Below are 14,042 nucleotides of genomic sequence, written 5' to 3'. Positions count from 1 at the left end.
TGTGTATTTCTGGCATTTGCTTCAAAATCTTGTCTAATGGGGGTCCGTGGTCTACTTTGTGTCAATTTAGGGGTCCTTGATGTAAAAACCTTTGAAAACCACTGTTCTACAGAATACCCGAAAAAACAAATTTTTGCCCAGAAATAGAAGTTCACAACAATCCAAACAAAACACTGTTGTGTTTTGTTTTACTTGTGTTGTGGGGTCCTTTTTGAGGACTTGCTGCTAGACTATTAGAGGGGTACATGCTGACCGTCTGCTGCTCATCATCTTCACCTCACAATAAAAACTTCCACCTGAACTCCAAGACTTTTAAATGAATCTCCCACATAATCAGCTGGTGACTCCACGTCATGAGTGTCTACAGCAGTGGGACGCAGTAACTCCCAGGACTGTGATGTCACCACTAAACAAAAAAAACAGTTTATGGTCTGACCCTGTAACCGGACAGCTTCTTTAAATAAGATAAAAACTCAGTACCCGAGTTGAAAATTTCACCTCCGTCCAATATGAATCAACTGGTTTCATCTTCATTCTGTCTCTTACCGACAGTCAATCAACACTCAGCACCAGCTCAGCCTGCTGCCACTAACAGTGACTGACAGGGTTTTTAAATACAACAATTAAATTAAATTAAATTAAACTTCTTCTTCTTCTGACCATGTAAAATCAGTAAACCTGTGGTCAAAGAACGCTCTGACCCCAAATCAGTAGAAATCAAAGACGCCTCTGGAACCTGGTCTTGTCACAGACCAGATGAGACTCTGTGGGGAAAAGCAGCGTGAGCGAGGTCCACCAGAAGTTCAGTGCTGATCAGACACCCGGTCCGAGGACTCAGTCGTACTCCAGCGACTCGCCCAGATCCGCCACGTTCTCCTGGAAAAAAGAAGTCAAGGAGGTGAGAATAAAGATCCGTGTACATAGGTAGGCTACACTGTGAGATTTCATGTGACCCGCTGCGTCGCTGGGCACAAGGTTTCACATTCAGTGTGATCTGGATGTGGTTTCACTGAGGAGTTTAGTTTCTGATCTGGGTCCTGATGAGCCCTGGTCTGTGGTGTGGGCTCTTCCTGGGCACTGGGGTGTGTTACTGCTCTGCATGCTATCTGGTTTCTCTGTGGTAAACCAGTGTGGGCTCTGGGTTTGCTGGTCCCCACACCAGTTTCACCACGGTGGTTTGATCTCAGAGTCAGGGCCGTTGTATAGGGGAGAAAGGTGATGATAACTCTAGGGGCCCAGCGCCCAGTAGTAGTCTAATCTTTGTATGACTGAATTATTCTGCATAGTACTCGTAGTAATGCTGCATTAGCATCAAAACAAAGTAGGCTAAACAAACAAAGTAGGCCAAATTAAAAAAAAGATAATACATACATAGTCTAAGAAAAAAAGTGGAAAAGTCAGGGGGCAGGGGCCCACTTTAGTATTCTTTCAGGGGGCCCAGAATTCCTAGCAACGGCCCTGCTTGGAGTTATGATGATCTTTAATCTGAATGAAATCATTTTAAACATGAAACATCTTCTTGAATAAACTGCTGTAATTTATAATATAAACATACAGCCTATATAAACATGGACCTGAACAAACTCTTAAAGGGACAGTGTGTAATATTTGTCAAAGTTTATTGGCAAAATCTGAATATACTACCAATGAATATATTTGTATAAGTGTATAATCGCTATAAAATAAAATCTGTTTGGTTTTCATAGCCTTATATATATATGTATATATATATACTGTATATACCAAGGGTCTTGCTTAGAGAGTGTCGCCATCTTGCGCCACCATGTTTGTACAACATGGAAAATCCAACCAACCAGAGAGCACGTTTCAAGAGTTTCACGTTCATGATTAACAATAGAATTATTTAAAGCAGAAGTAAGCGATTCGGTCGTTTTGGCTAACTTTTTGTCAGCCGATGGAGTTAGCAGTCCGCTTACTTCTGCTTTAATAGATAAATAATAGAATCGAAACGCTAGAAGTCACTGTTTTCCCCTCATTTTACACACTAGACCTTTAAAGGAATCACTACAGTAAGTCTTATATCTACAATATCTATTATTCTTCATATATTTTACATTATATATACACACACACACACACGGTATATATATACTGTATATAAACACACCTGTGTTTAGAAGCAGTAGGCTACAGTAGCAGACTGACCATGACACATAAAATAATAACAGCTATTCCGTAATGTAATTTTGTCTGGCAGCTGTAGATATGATATAAACATGGTTTATTATTTTGGGTGAATCAGATACAGCTTCACCTCCCGTCAATTTTAACTGAGTGGTTTCTATCAGCTAGAGATCTTCAGTGACTCCTGAACATTATTTAAAATACAGAGTTGATGTGGAACCACTCACCCATCCTCCCTGTTTCTTCACCCAGGGGGCGAAGGTCTCCATGTAGCACGCTGCGTAGCCCTCCATGCGCACGGTTCCCGTGGCCGTCACTATCCGCCGCGACACCTCCATGGTGACGGCCATGCGCTGCAGGGTTGGACTGGCCGACGGCGGCAGGGGCGGAGCCTGGGACACCTGACTGCTGGTGAAGGTGTCCAGAAGTTTGGCAAACGACGCGTAGGACATACGAGCGAGGTTAGCACGCAAGAAGGGGTCTGACTGGATCTGTGAGGGGTTACACACACACACACACACACAGGTGAATTCACACATTAATGCAGCAGAATCAATCACTTGGTGATACAAGCATGATTTATTTGGCACAAATACTCTCTAAGGGTCACTGAAAAATGCGCTGGCTACTCAAAAAAATGAATATGGCGGCCATTTTTCAAGATGGCTTCCCGGTATTGTATCAATATGTCCGATATCGGCATGTAATGATCAAAATTAGGTCCAAAACATTTTATGGGTCTCACATTGCATCATTATAAGTACTGTTTTTGTTATAACAGCTATGTGAAATGTTGTATTGAAGATGGCATGCAAGATGGCCGCCATTAAAAACTAATCTAATCATCTATAAAACGTAGAAACACCATGTTTGGTTCTACACATAGGTTTGGTGGGTTTTAGATTCCAACAGACCTATTGGTTTTCTTGTTAGAGTGTAACTTAAAGCTGATTTTAATAGAGTGAATGTGTGTGTGAGATGATCACCTTAGTGTTGATGTTGTCTCCCTCCACTGACAGCACCTGGACCAGCTGCTGCACCACGGCCTCTTTGTTACACGCTGCTGAGAGAGAGACGCTACAGTCAGTGGGAGCAGAGTGTAGTCTTCAAAACACGTGCTATATGCTCCATCAGTCAATCAGCTCAGTAGTGCCTTTACTTTATTACAGAGAGAAACCCAACTGTTACGAAAAGTAACAAAAAAAACTCCCCTTAACAGGAAGAGACCTCCATCAGACCCAGGATCAGGGCGGGGGCGTCTGCCTCGCATGGTTGAGTTTGAGAGGGAAAAATAGAATCTATCACTTGCTGCTTCTGCATACATCTCGCTGCTGCTGCTGCTGCTGCTGCTGCTGCTGCCCATGAGGTTTTGCAAGCCCACCTCCTCCCCAGCATCCACCTGTTGGCTCTGTCTGCTTCATTCCCTGTAATGTCTGGCAAACCAGATCATTCAGGGAACAAATAACTGAGACAGAGCCTGATGCCAAACCTGCTGCAGCCATGCTCAATGATGCTGTGCTTCAGCTTGCTATGCTTATACTCAATAAATGATTTGTTCTCATTTCAGAATTGTCTGACTGAAATACATTTGTAATGTTCACCAACTTGACATATAGTGTGTCTGAAGACATCACTCAAACTCTTTTTCTGTTTAAATATTGTATGTTCTGAATCTCTGATTTGTTTGGGGGGGTTGACATTGCTAACCTGGCTGTTTGAATGAGGAAGCAAAACAAGTTTGATGCTGAACTCAGTAGCTGAATATCTGTTATCCCTTCAGAGTCGATGGCTTTTTCTTCTGTATTTCTCTCACCTGGTCTCTCTGTGTATTAAAGCTTGTAAAACCTCAGCCCTGTAATGCACAATCAGGACAACCTGCAGAACATTCATTCTGTGGGGGTGTCATGAATGTAGAAAAAGAGAATTATAATAAACTTCATTTTAGACACTATATAACTGTTCTTTGACGTCTTGTAGATAAGGACAAAAAGAATAAAGGCTTTAAGTATGATACAAAATATATTATTTGCATTATTTACAAAAAATGCCCCACTGGTTTGGCATGAAAACAGCACCTGTCTGCAATGAGGCAGAGAGCCACATCACAGGTCTGACATTTCCATGGGTGTATTGCCCTTTTTGTCTTGTTTCCTGCAGTGAACGGACTTCCTCCTTCCATGTGAGGCCCATTTGTCGGTCTTAGCTTGCATAAAATGGTCATCTAGGCATTATTTATTGCATTTTATGGCTGATTTTCCAATAATCGCAATCATTCAAGGCAAGCCATCTTGATGTAAATGCAGACTTTTTGGCACATCATGTGACGGCACACGGGTCTCCTACTGGGCCATGGATTTCAAGGCTGGATTACTCTGAGTCTGGGTGAGCTATGGACACACCGGAGAGCATCACATTTATTTCTATTATGTCACTAACCTTTGGCATTCCGCAGATATCCTTGATGAAGTAAAACATAACCCCGGCCATCATACACGATGGACCTAACTTCAGAGGGTTAATGCTAAAGCAAAACTTACATATAGCTCCTTTAAAGAGATACGCCAACATTTTTTTTCCCGTGTCTTACCTCACACCCCAGTCCATGACCAGCAGATAGACACCATGCTTCCGACTGTGCGTGCAGTAACAAGGGAGATACGGGCAGAGCTGGCGCACCGCTAATTAGCTTAGCTCAAACACTGGAAGTGCATAGGTAGTGTTAGCCTGAACCCTCCGTTTTGACCGATCTCGTCCCGTTACCGGCATTTGACGGCTCAAGATGCCTTACCAGAGAGGTTTGTCAGTTCTGAGACGAAGATCGGCCTGCCGGTTTCCGTTTAGAGTTGCTGAAGAGTTTCTCTGATGACTTTAGGTGGAGGCAGGCTAACACTACCTATACACTTCCAGCGTTTGAGCTAAGCTAATTACGGGCGATACGGCTCTATCTCCCTTGTTGCTGCACGCACAGTCGAAAGGATGGTGTCTATACGCTTGTCATGGACTTGGGAGTGAGGCAAGAAACGAAAAGAAAAAGTTGGCATACCCCTTTAAAGAAACAAAGAGAGAGAGAGACAGAGAGTGTGAGTGTGTGTGTGTGTGTGTTTACCTGGTGGAGGCGGGGCTGGTGGAGTGGGTCCCTTCACACTGGTGGATCTCTGGGCGATCCTTTCCAACGTCTCAGCCACATCCTCATAGAATCCAGGTGGGTGGTCTACAGGGACATTTACCACAACATCACAAGTGACATCACATATAAGCTGTCAATCAACTGTAGCTGTGTGTGTGTGTGTGTGTGTGTGTGTGTGTGTGTGTGTGTGTGTGTGTGTGTGTGTGTGTGTGTGTGTGTGTGTGTGTGTGTGTGTGTGTGTGTTCACATGCAGATAAAACACAGGTTGTTTAGTCCACATCATCATGTGCAGACTGAAACACATCCACAGGTCCAGTGGAGTGGGAGGTGTGTGAGTGGAGCATCTTACTGGGAGAGATGGGGGGTTCAGGCTGCGCCTCTTTGCTGATTTGTAGTGTGGAGGGTCTCTTAGGTCCATGCCCGTCTTTGTCCTTCTCAAACTTCAACTTGAAGAACTTTGAGAGCCTTTTTTTCAACTTCTTCCTGCTCATCCTCTTCTGTTTCTTCTCGCCATCATCGTCCTCTGATGAAGAGGAGGGGGAGATGACATCCTCCTGTGGAGACAGCAGATTGAGCTCAGCATCCATATATGAACAACCACCACACTGACCCTGACCTGTTCACAGTGACTGAATGAAGAGAGGTAGTCAAATGGCATAGAAGTTCATTTAAACATTTCAAAATAAAAGCCAGGTGGCTAATTATGCAAGCACGACCAGACAGACAGTTTTTTTTATTATGCATTTAGTTCTCTGACATGTTCTTGGGACAAACCCACGGATTGAAAATCAACCTATATTATATTATTATATGTACTAATGTTTATTTTGCTCTTCGTCTCCATCAGTGACATACTGTACAAGCTGACTCCTACAGATGTGATAATGATCAAAACAGCTGTGGCAGATTCATTTGTCCGCTACGCCACATCTGACTGAAGATTTCAGAATAAAAGCTGCAGTGTCGGCTACAACCAACAATAGCTTGATCTGGCTTGATCATGTAGCAGATGATCAAGCTGTGTTGTGGTGACAGTGGAGACCTCTGCTGGTAACTCCCTTACTCAACACTATGTGGGAAGCACCAGACAGTGTGTTTCCACATGTTGATTCATAAAACTCTTTATTCCAATATACAAGGAAGTAATACACTGCCCGTCCAAAAAAAAAAAAGTCACCACTTTGATTCAACTAAGCTAATAGGTCAGAGCCTTCCATTGGATAATTACTGCATGGATGATTATGTTTCAGCTGGAAACAACTTATCTAACCCAAACCGATGCAGTCTCATTTCTTAGACAGCCATGTCAGAAGACACATCCTGTGGTCGTGGACCACAGATGTTAATCTGTTTCAGAAGGGTCAAATTATTGACTCTGGAATCAGCTACCTGACTATCTGAAAAAAAATTATTTATTTAACATCATTTAAAATGGCTGTTTTGCATTATTCTTTCATGTATTTCTTTTTCTTTTTTCCCTATATTCACTGTATAATCACTAACCTTTTTCTACTTATTTTTCGTTATCATCTTATCATTTACTTATTCCTTATTTTCTTGTCTTTACTTGTAACAAATTTGGTTTTTGAATATGTTCTTCATAGGTGAGGTTTGGGTTTCATACATCCCAATCATAATTATTGTTCATACTATTTTAAATGATATGTTCGTGCAAAATAAAAAAAATTGGAAGGATAATGGGGAACCATCATCTTCAAAGAAGAGCCCAGACCTTAACCCCATTTAGAATCTTTGAAAAATGAATGCAACTCTGGACGGGAATAAATGTTGTGACATTGCAGAAGCTTATTGAAACGATGCCACAGCAAATGTGTGCTGTAATCAAAGCTACAGTAAAGGCGGTCCAACGAAATGTTAGAGCGTGTGACTTTGTTTTCGGACAGGCAGTGTATATAACTGATAAGATATGTACAAAAAAGCAGCCATGTAATGTTACACTATCATAGAATGACCACTCTATCCTCTTGGATTCATTTTGAAATATTTACCATTGCTCCCACATCACTCACCTCTCTTCATTCAAAAGCTGAATAGCTACTTTTTTCATTTTTGGTTTTAAAACAAAAAAACAAAAAGGTATACAGACTAAAAGAGGAGCATTGACTGAACTGCAATGTGTTCAGGTTCTGGACTGTGACTGTGAATAGATCTCTGTCTCAAAGAAACCACTGAGTTGTGATCAGCAGGTGGCAGAGTGACTTCCTGCTCTGGACTTGAGCCCAACAGCGACATCATCCCCTCCTTTGTCCGTGCACCTTGTGGTGGCGTCTGACGCTCCACCGATAGAGGAACAAAAACTGCTGGATTTTGTAAAAGCCCAATACACCAAGCCACACCACACACACGCTCCCCTTACTTCTGCTTGCTCTCTGGGCAGTGTCAGTCTCGCCGAGCTGTTCCGGTCCAACGAATTCTTGGGGTCTTTGGCAGAGGCGCGGGAGGTGTTGCGTCGAGGCAGCTGCTTGATGAAGTCTTTGAATCCGGACTTCTTCTCATCTGATGAACTGACATCGCTCTGAGAGTCCCTTCCATCCTTTATCTTTATTTGCGGTATGCAGCTGGAACAGGAAATCAAATGACAATGAACAGCAGCTCCAGATACAACAGAAAAACACCTGTTTCTGTTATCCTTTTAAAGGGATAGTTCAACATTTTGGCAAATTTGGCACATCTCTGAGAGAATCAAACATGATGCATGATAAAGAATCTGCAGGCTGCCTCATCCAGGTCAGTGGTGCATTCAAGGGGGTTGTAATCCGAATGTAGACTGAATATAGAGTTACAACTTTAAAGGGATAGTTCAACATTTTGGCAAATTGGCCCATTACCATAATCCCTATAGTCAAGCTGTTTTTAGAATGGTGGAGCAGAGCCACGAGCTGCTCAGAGTTATGCTACGGAGGCTAATGGAATTTCTTTGTTTCCCTCATCAAACACACAATCCAACAACTCCAAAACACTCTCTGATGGACAAGTTGTGACCTGCACATTCACCACGCTATGAGATAATAACAGAACGTTACGAGACAGAGTTGTTTTAGCAGAGACTGCTTGCTGAAAAACTGTCCCTGAAGGCAACGGGTATCAGCGGTATTTGCACGAATTTGCCTCTAAAACAACTCTGTGTGGTAACGTTGTGTTATTATCTCATATCGTGGTGAATGTGCAGCTCACAACTTGTCCACCAGAGTGTTTTGGAGTTGTTGGATTGTGTATTTGATGAGTTTGATGAGGGAAACAAAGAAATTCCATTAGCCTCCGTAGCGTAGCTCTGAGCAGCTCGCGGCTCTGCTCCGCCGTTCTAAAAACAGCTTACACCGACAAATAAAGGTAACGAACCTACTGCTATGACTATGGCTATGATTATGGCAATGGGCCAATTTGCCAAAATGTTGAACTATCCCTTTAAAAGTAAGTTCTAACTCCATATTCAGTCTACAGCCCCTTGAATGCACCACTGACCTGGATGAGGCAGCCTGCAGTTCTTTATCATGCATCATGTTTGTTTTTCTCACAGACAGATGTGTATCACATGGATGCTTCCATGGTATTTGTAGTGTAACAGGTTTGTCATGTAGTTTCAGTCTGTTTGCCATTTCATACCTGATCATTATTAATGTGGTTGTGTTAATGTCACGTGAGCTGCTGCTGGCTCGCACAGGTAAACAACTAACTAGATCCATTACTCCAGTTTGCAACATAAACAGTACCTGAATTTGTTGAAGTCTCTGTAAGCCCCTCCTACTCTGCCCGGACGTTCCTTCACGGGTGTGGAGAGGGACCGATGGAGGAAAGCCTGGAGGACGAGACGAGCCTCGGCCTTGACCTCTAGCAGAGAGATGGAGGAGACGGAAGAGACGGAGGAGGCAGAGTGACAGCGTCCTGCAGACTCTGACATCGCTGAAATAAAGAGAGAGATGGAGGACAGGTCAAAACCGGTCTCTTATTCTGAAAAATAACCTCAAATGATAGACAGGCCAAGGCTCATTGATACACATGGGCAAGGCAAGGCAAGGCAATTGTATTTGTATAGCCCGTTTTTACAGAGAAACCTCAGGGTGAGCAACAGAGGAGGGATCCCTCACCCAGGACGGACAGACGTGCAATAGATGTTGTTACAGACAAGAAGACAGTTTATAGTTAATGATACAGAATATGGGAGAGAAGGCTGGCCCATGTCAAATTCCTACGGTGAACAGGTATAAGCCTCTAATATCACCTTTTTAAACAAATTGTGTGACTAGTGGGTCATAGTAAGTAAAGTAAATTACACAAAGAGTCTGTTAACTGTTAGTTAGCATGTTAGTTAGCTGTTAAGGCCATAGGGTCACTCCGCCGACTGACACAGCTCAGTCTTATTTTCCGCTGTTATTCCCATATTATTAAAATACATTAATTTCATCCACCATAACCTCAAGCTCCTGCATTGAAAAGTTATCTGCATCTCTGTTTGTCTTTCTCCATGGTTAGTGAGTGACTGATGGTTAAGACGTAAACTATATACTGTATATGCTGTTTGTTGTTGCGTGCAATGCAATGCAGTGACGTATTTTAAGAAGTTGTTAAGTAGGAAAAATAAGAAATTCATAAGAAATGACTGTTCTTAAGAAAATATTGAGGAATTGCACTTAAGAACTTTCTTATGAACTTATTAATTTTTTTCTTAAGACATTTCTTAAGATTTTTCTTAAGAACATATTGGTGAATCCGGCCCCTGGGTTATCAGGTCTGATTGTAAAAACTGAAAAACACATTTATGGTTAACCTGACTGTTTTAGTCCTTCTAGTGAAGAATATACAGTATAACAAGGAAGTGAAACCAAATAAATGAAGTAATAGGACAAAAGTGAAAATGGAACACACACACACACACACACACATTCCTGACTAATCCAGTCAGGCCACATTCCCGCTCCTTTTGTCACACACACACACAACATCCAAGAATCCAATCCAAATAACAGCGGCTGGTTTCAGAGCAACACAATAATATGACGTACAGAAATGATTTTATGAGGTAAACACTGTGGATCGTCACCATAATGTCACACACAGGGTCACAGATAGTGTTTAGATCCGTAGTGGTCTCACCAACAGGAGGGACAATTAGAGTGAAACTATTCAGATGTCAGAGCTGCATTTGTTTTTTATTCATTCTGAATCATGCCAGTGTCTCACAGAGCACGAGAAATACCGTGAGATCCACATCCACGTCTCATGTGTCAGGGATGGTTCCACAATGCACACATCAATACACACCAGCACCCACATTTGGAGAAGTAGACGGGGAATGGAAAGAGGATCTGAGCAGATTCAATAAGGGCATATACACACACTCCACACTGACACACTTATTATTATAGTTATAAATGGCGGTCAGTCAGTCATTGGGGCGGACTGTGAGATGAAGTGGTGAAGGTGCTCAGGTCATGAGCACAGAGAGCAGTCATCCACCAAATGTTCTGACTGGCCCACCCGCTCCTTCTGCTTCATCCCAGAATAACTAAAACATATAGTTAAATGATTTTAAGCATGCCACATTAAGGTGTTCAGAAATGACCGTTTGTCCTGTTTGTCGCGCCTCCTTCCACGAGTTTACTCGAGTAAGGAAAACTAATTTGACTGGTCGTTATCGAGCGGGCGGGATATTCAAAACTTGGGGCGAGACCGAGCTCGGTGTGTGTGTGTGTGTTTCAGACGTTTGATTGACGGATGACAGATCCAATATCAGTGGCTGATGAATCGTGAGCAGCGTGACGCATAATTTGTGTGCCTTCATTATCCAATGCGGAAAAAAAATACCACATTTTCATCCTAGATTTACTCGAAAATATAATTTTGCACAAAGTTTGGCCTACATCGTCTGATAGATGAGTTATTACACTAATGTTAAGACCCACAGTGGACTCAAATATAATTTTCTTTTCTGTACAGCTTTAAAATCAGTTAAGTTCATTTACATCTGATTAATTGTTCTGATCATGTAAACAAACCAGAACACATTCACTATCATTTAGATCCAGATCCCTGCAGCTGCACCAGCAGAGCCCCCAGCTTTACAGCTCAGAGGGGCAATTACATTTCTTTCAGTGATATAATCAATCACTTCTGTGTACATATAAATGTCACAAATCAGCATAAAAAAACAAAAAGAAAAAACAAATATTGCTTTTTATTGCTTTGTATTTATTATTTGTGCTCTTTATTCTTTTCATTATCTGCTGCTCTAATACTGGAAACGTCCTCACTGTGACACATAAGAAGGAATATCTTATCTAATCTTATGCAAATAGAAAATGCATAGCCTGTAGAGTAGAAAACACAGATACCTTAAGTCCTCCAGTGGAACTGTGTGTCATTAGGTTATGTAACTTCAGCCTAAAGGTTTCAGACAGGGCCGCTGCTGGCCAAATTGGGGCCCTGAGCAAAATTTTATTTGGAGGCCCTCCCCCGGCCGACATACAGTATAGGCTAGTTACAAAATGACTGTATAATGGCATTTAATTTGACAACATTTATTACTAAGAACAAACCAAATAAAAATAGCTGCTTAAAACCAAATTCGGGGCAGTGCGTGGCGCAGTGGTTAAAGCAGCCGCCCCATGTAGGCTAGAGGCTACAGTCCTCAACGCAGGCGTCCCAAGTTCGAATCCCGCGTCGGGCAGACCTTTCCTGCATGTCATTCCCCCTCTCTCTGCCTCCCCCTTTCCTGTCTGTCTCACTGTGTACTATCCAAAAAATATACTTAAAAAAAAAATTCAATCAATAAATTCGAGTCAGAAATGGTTTAAAAAAATCTGAAAGTTTCAGATAACATACAAATAGCCTACAACATGTTATAGCTGACAGTCCTACAGAACAATCACAGGACCCCATAACAAGCTGTGTGAAGTGTGGCAGTCAACGTCTCTAATGCCCCCCCACCCCCACCCCCACCCCCCCCCCACATAAAGCTCCAGTCCAGTCCACTCTGCAGCTGTGTGAGCCTGATAATGAAACACCCACAACAACTGGACGAGATGTAGCCTCTGATAACCAGACTGTAGCTACACGGGCCATGGAACCACCAGGTCCTGGTCCTGGTCCTGGTCCTGGTCCAGAAGGACACCGGCTGATTAGACTGAGAACAGGTCTAGTCCAGCTGTGGAGACTTGGACTTCACACTGAGCAGCCACATCTGGAGCCACTAGTAGCCTAGGCTACTCACCACACAGCTGGGATGTTGCTACGGTCCCATCACTGATCACTGATCACTGATCAGTCTGTATAAACTCCTGCCTGCCTCAGCTACAGACCAGCTACAGACCAGCTACAGCCCCCCCCCCCCCCGCCGGGAGGGACGCTCCAGTCACCAGGAAGCGCGAGCCACAATAACAAACAACTAGAGGAGACACACACAGCCGATACACAGCCTACACCGCCGGGCTACAGTAACACAGCAGAAACCGATCTGAGGTCAGTTTCAGTGGGAGCAGCAGCCTAGGAAATGAAAGGACCAGCCGGGTCCTGGAGGGACTGCCCTGCCCGGACTAAAGTTTACAGCGCGGAGGAAGACGGAGGAACAGACACACTACAGCCGACACGGAGCAGCGATCACCAGACAGACCATAATATCCTACCTCTGTGTGTGTGCGCGGCCCGACCCGTCCGGCACCGAGTTCCACGTCCTTTATTATTCCCCTGTATCTCTGACTATCTCCCTCTCTCTCTCTCGGTGTGAATGTGCAGCGCGATCTCAGTGGGAGGAGCTAAGAGCCTACGTGACGTCATAGCCTAGGTTTCATACCGGCACTGATTTGACCGGAAACACGTCACGTATTTTTACGCCTCATAATCAAACAAAAGTTAAACTCATGTAAACCTGACGTGTTCATCTAATACTCACACAACAGCAAGATCAATATGATATGAAAAATGAGGCAGAATAAAACTACAAATCATCAAGCCTCATAATAGGCTATAATCTATTATCTAGGCCTGTAATGTTTTTATATGAAGCAGCCACAGAGAAAAAAACACAAGTCCAAACCAGTGATGGTTAAAAAACTGCTGGCTTCTAAATATAGGCCGGTGACATCATGGTGCTGTTTGTGGAGTTCAGATCCTCGGCCCCTCAGTGAGGTCAGGGTGGGTGGGGAGTGGTTCTGCAGTGAGCTGGGACCTGCAGAGGTTTCCTGTATGAACACATGTGTGTTCATGTCAAGTCATGTTTGGAAGGATTCAAGAAGAAGACTGATGTTGCTTCATTCTTTTAACCACCTTCTGTTTCTGACTGATGAACACACACAAAGGCATCTGTCTGTCTTGCTTTTTTCCTTTTTTTCTTTTCAACTGCGTCTGGTTTGCCCTCACAGCCTATAGAATGGAGCAAATTTTCTCTGTGCAACAACTTTATTGCTATATCTATAAAGGTTTTGTCTAAAAAATAAAAAAAAAACCTCTTTTTGCTACCAGCAAAAGCAGAACATTCTGAGCCAGCCACTGGTTCATATCATCTAAGCACTTTGAGAGAGAGCTTAGTGCAACTGCATATCGTCAGCATAGCAGTGACAAATGAAGGTTGTGACGAGCAAAATATATTTATTTTAGTTTATTTCTTGACATGTCACCTCATTGTATAATAGAAATTACATCACACATAAATACAACAGACAAGGCTTTTAAACAAAAAGTAAATAAAGAAAATGTATTCAATGGTCTTTCTTTATTTTTATTTAATTCACTTACATTGTAGTATAGATTCATTCCG

General features: G+C 42.8%; 1 protein-coding gene across 2 annotated transcripts; it reads right to left on the bottom strand.

The window, feature by feature from the left end:
* Window positions 1-327: 327 nt before the first annotated feature.
* Window positions 328-13,018, bottom strand: bcl2l12 (BCL2 like 12). 2 transcript variants are annotated; one of them, XM_085785469.1, is made up of 8 exons: window positions 12,913-13,018; window positions 9,004-9,193; window positions 7,650-7,851; window positions 5,622-5,826; window positions 5,252-5,356; window positions 3,132-3,205; window positions 2,373-2,636; window positions 328-876 (listed from the first exon to the last, which is right to left on the bottom strand). In XM_085785469.1, exons 2-8 carry the CDS (start codon window positions 9,189-9,191, stop codon window positions 835-837), a joined length of 1,080 nt encoding a protein of 359 aa, XP_085641595.1. In that variant the 5' UTR covers window positions 9,192-9,193; window positions 12,913-13,018; the 3' UTR covers window positions 328-834. The 2 variants fall into 2 exon arrangements, with proteins under 2 accessions (XP_085641595.1, XP_085641593.1); XM_085785467.1 differs by having other exon boundaries at window positions 329-876; window positions 3,132-3,208.
* Between the last annotated feature and the right edge of the window lie 1,024 nt (window positions 13,019-14,042).

Source organism: Trachurus japonicus, chromosome 8, assembly GCF_045865225.1.
Source record: "Trachurus japonicus isolate A0001 chromosome 8, Traja_1.0".
NCBI classification, from domain to species: Eukaryota; Metazoa; Chordata; class Actinopteri; order Carangiformes; family Carangidae; genus Trachurus; species Trachurus japonicus.
The sequence above is the reverse complement of the archived record's forward strand: the minus strand, read 5'-3'. Positions and strand labels throughout refer to the sequence as shown.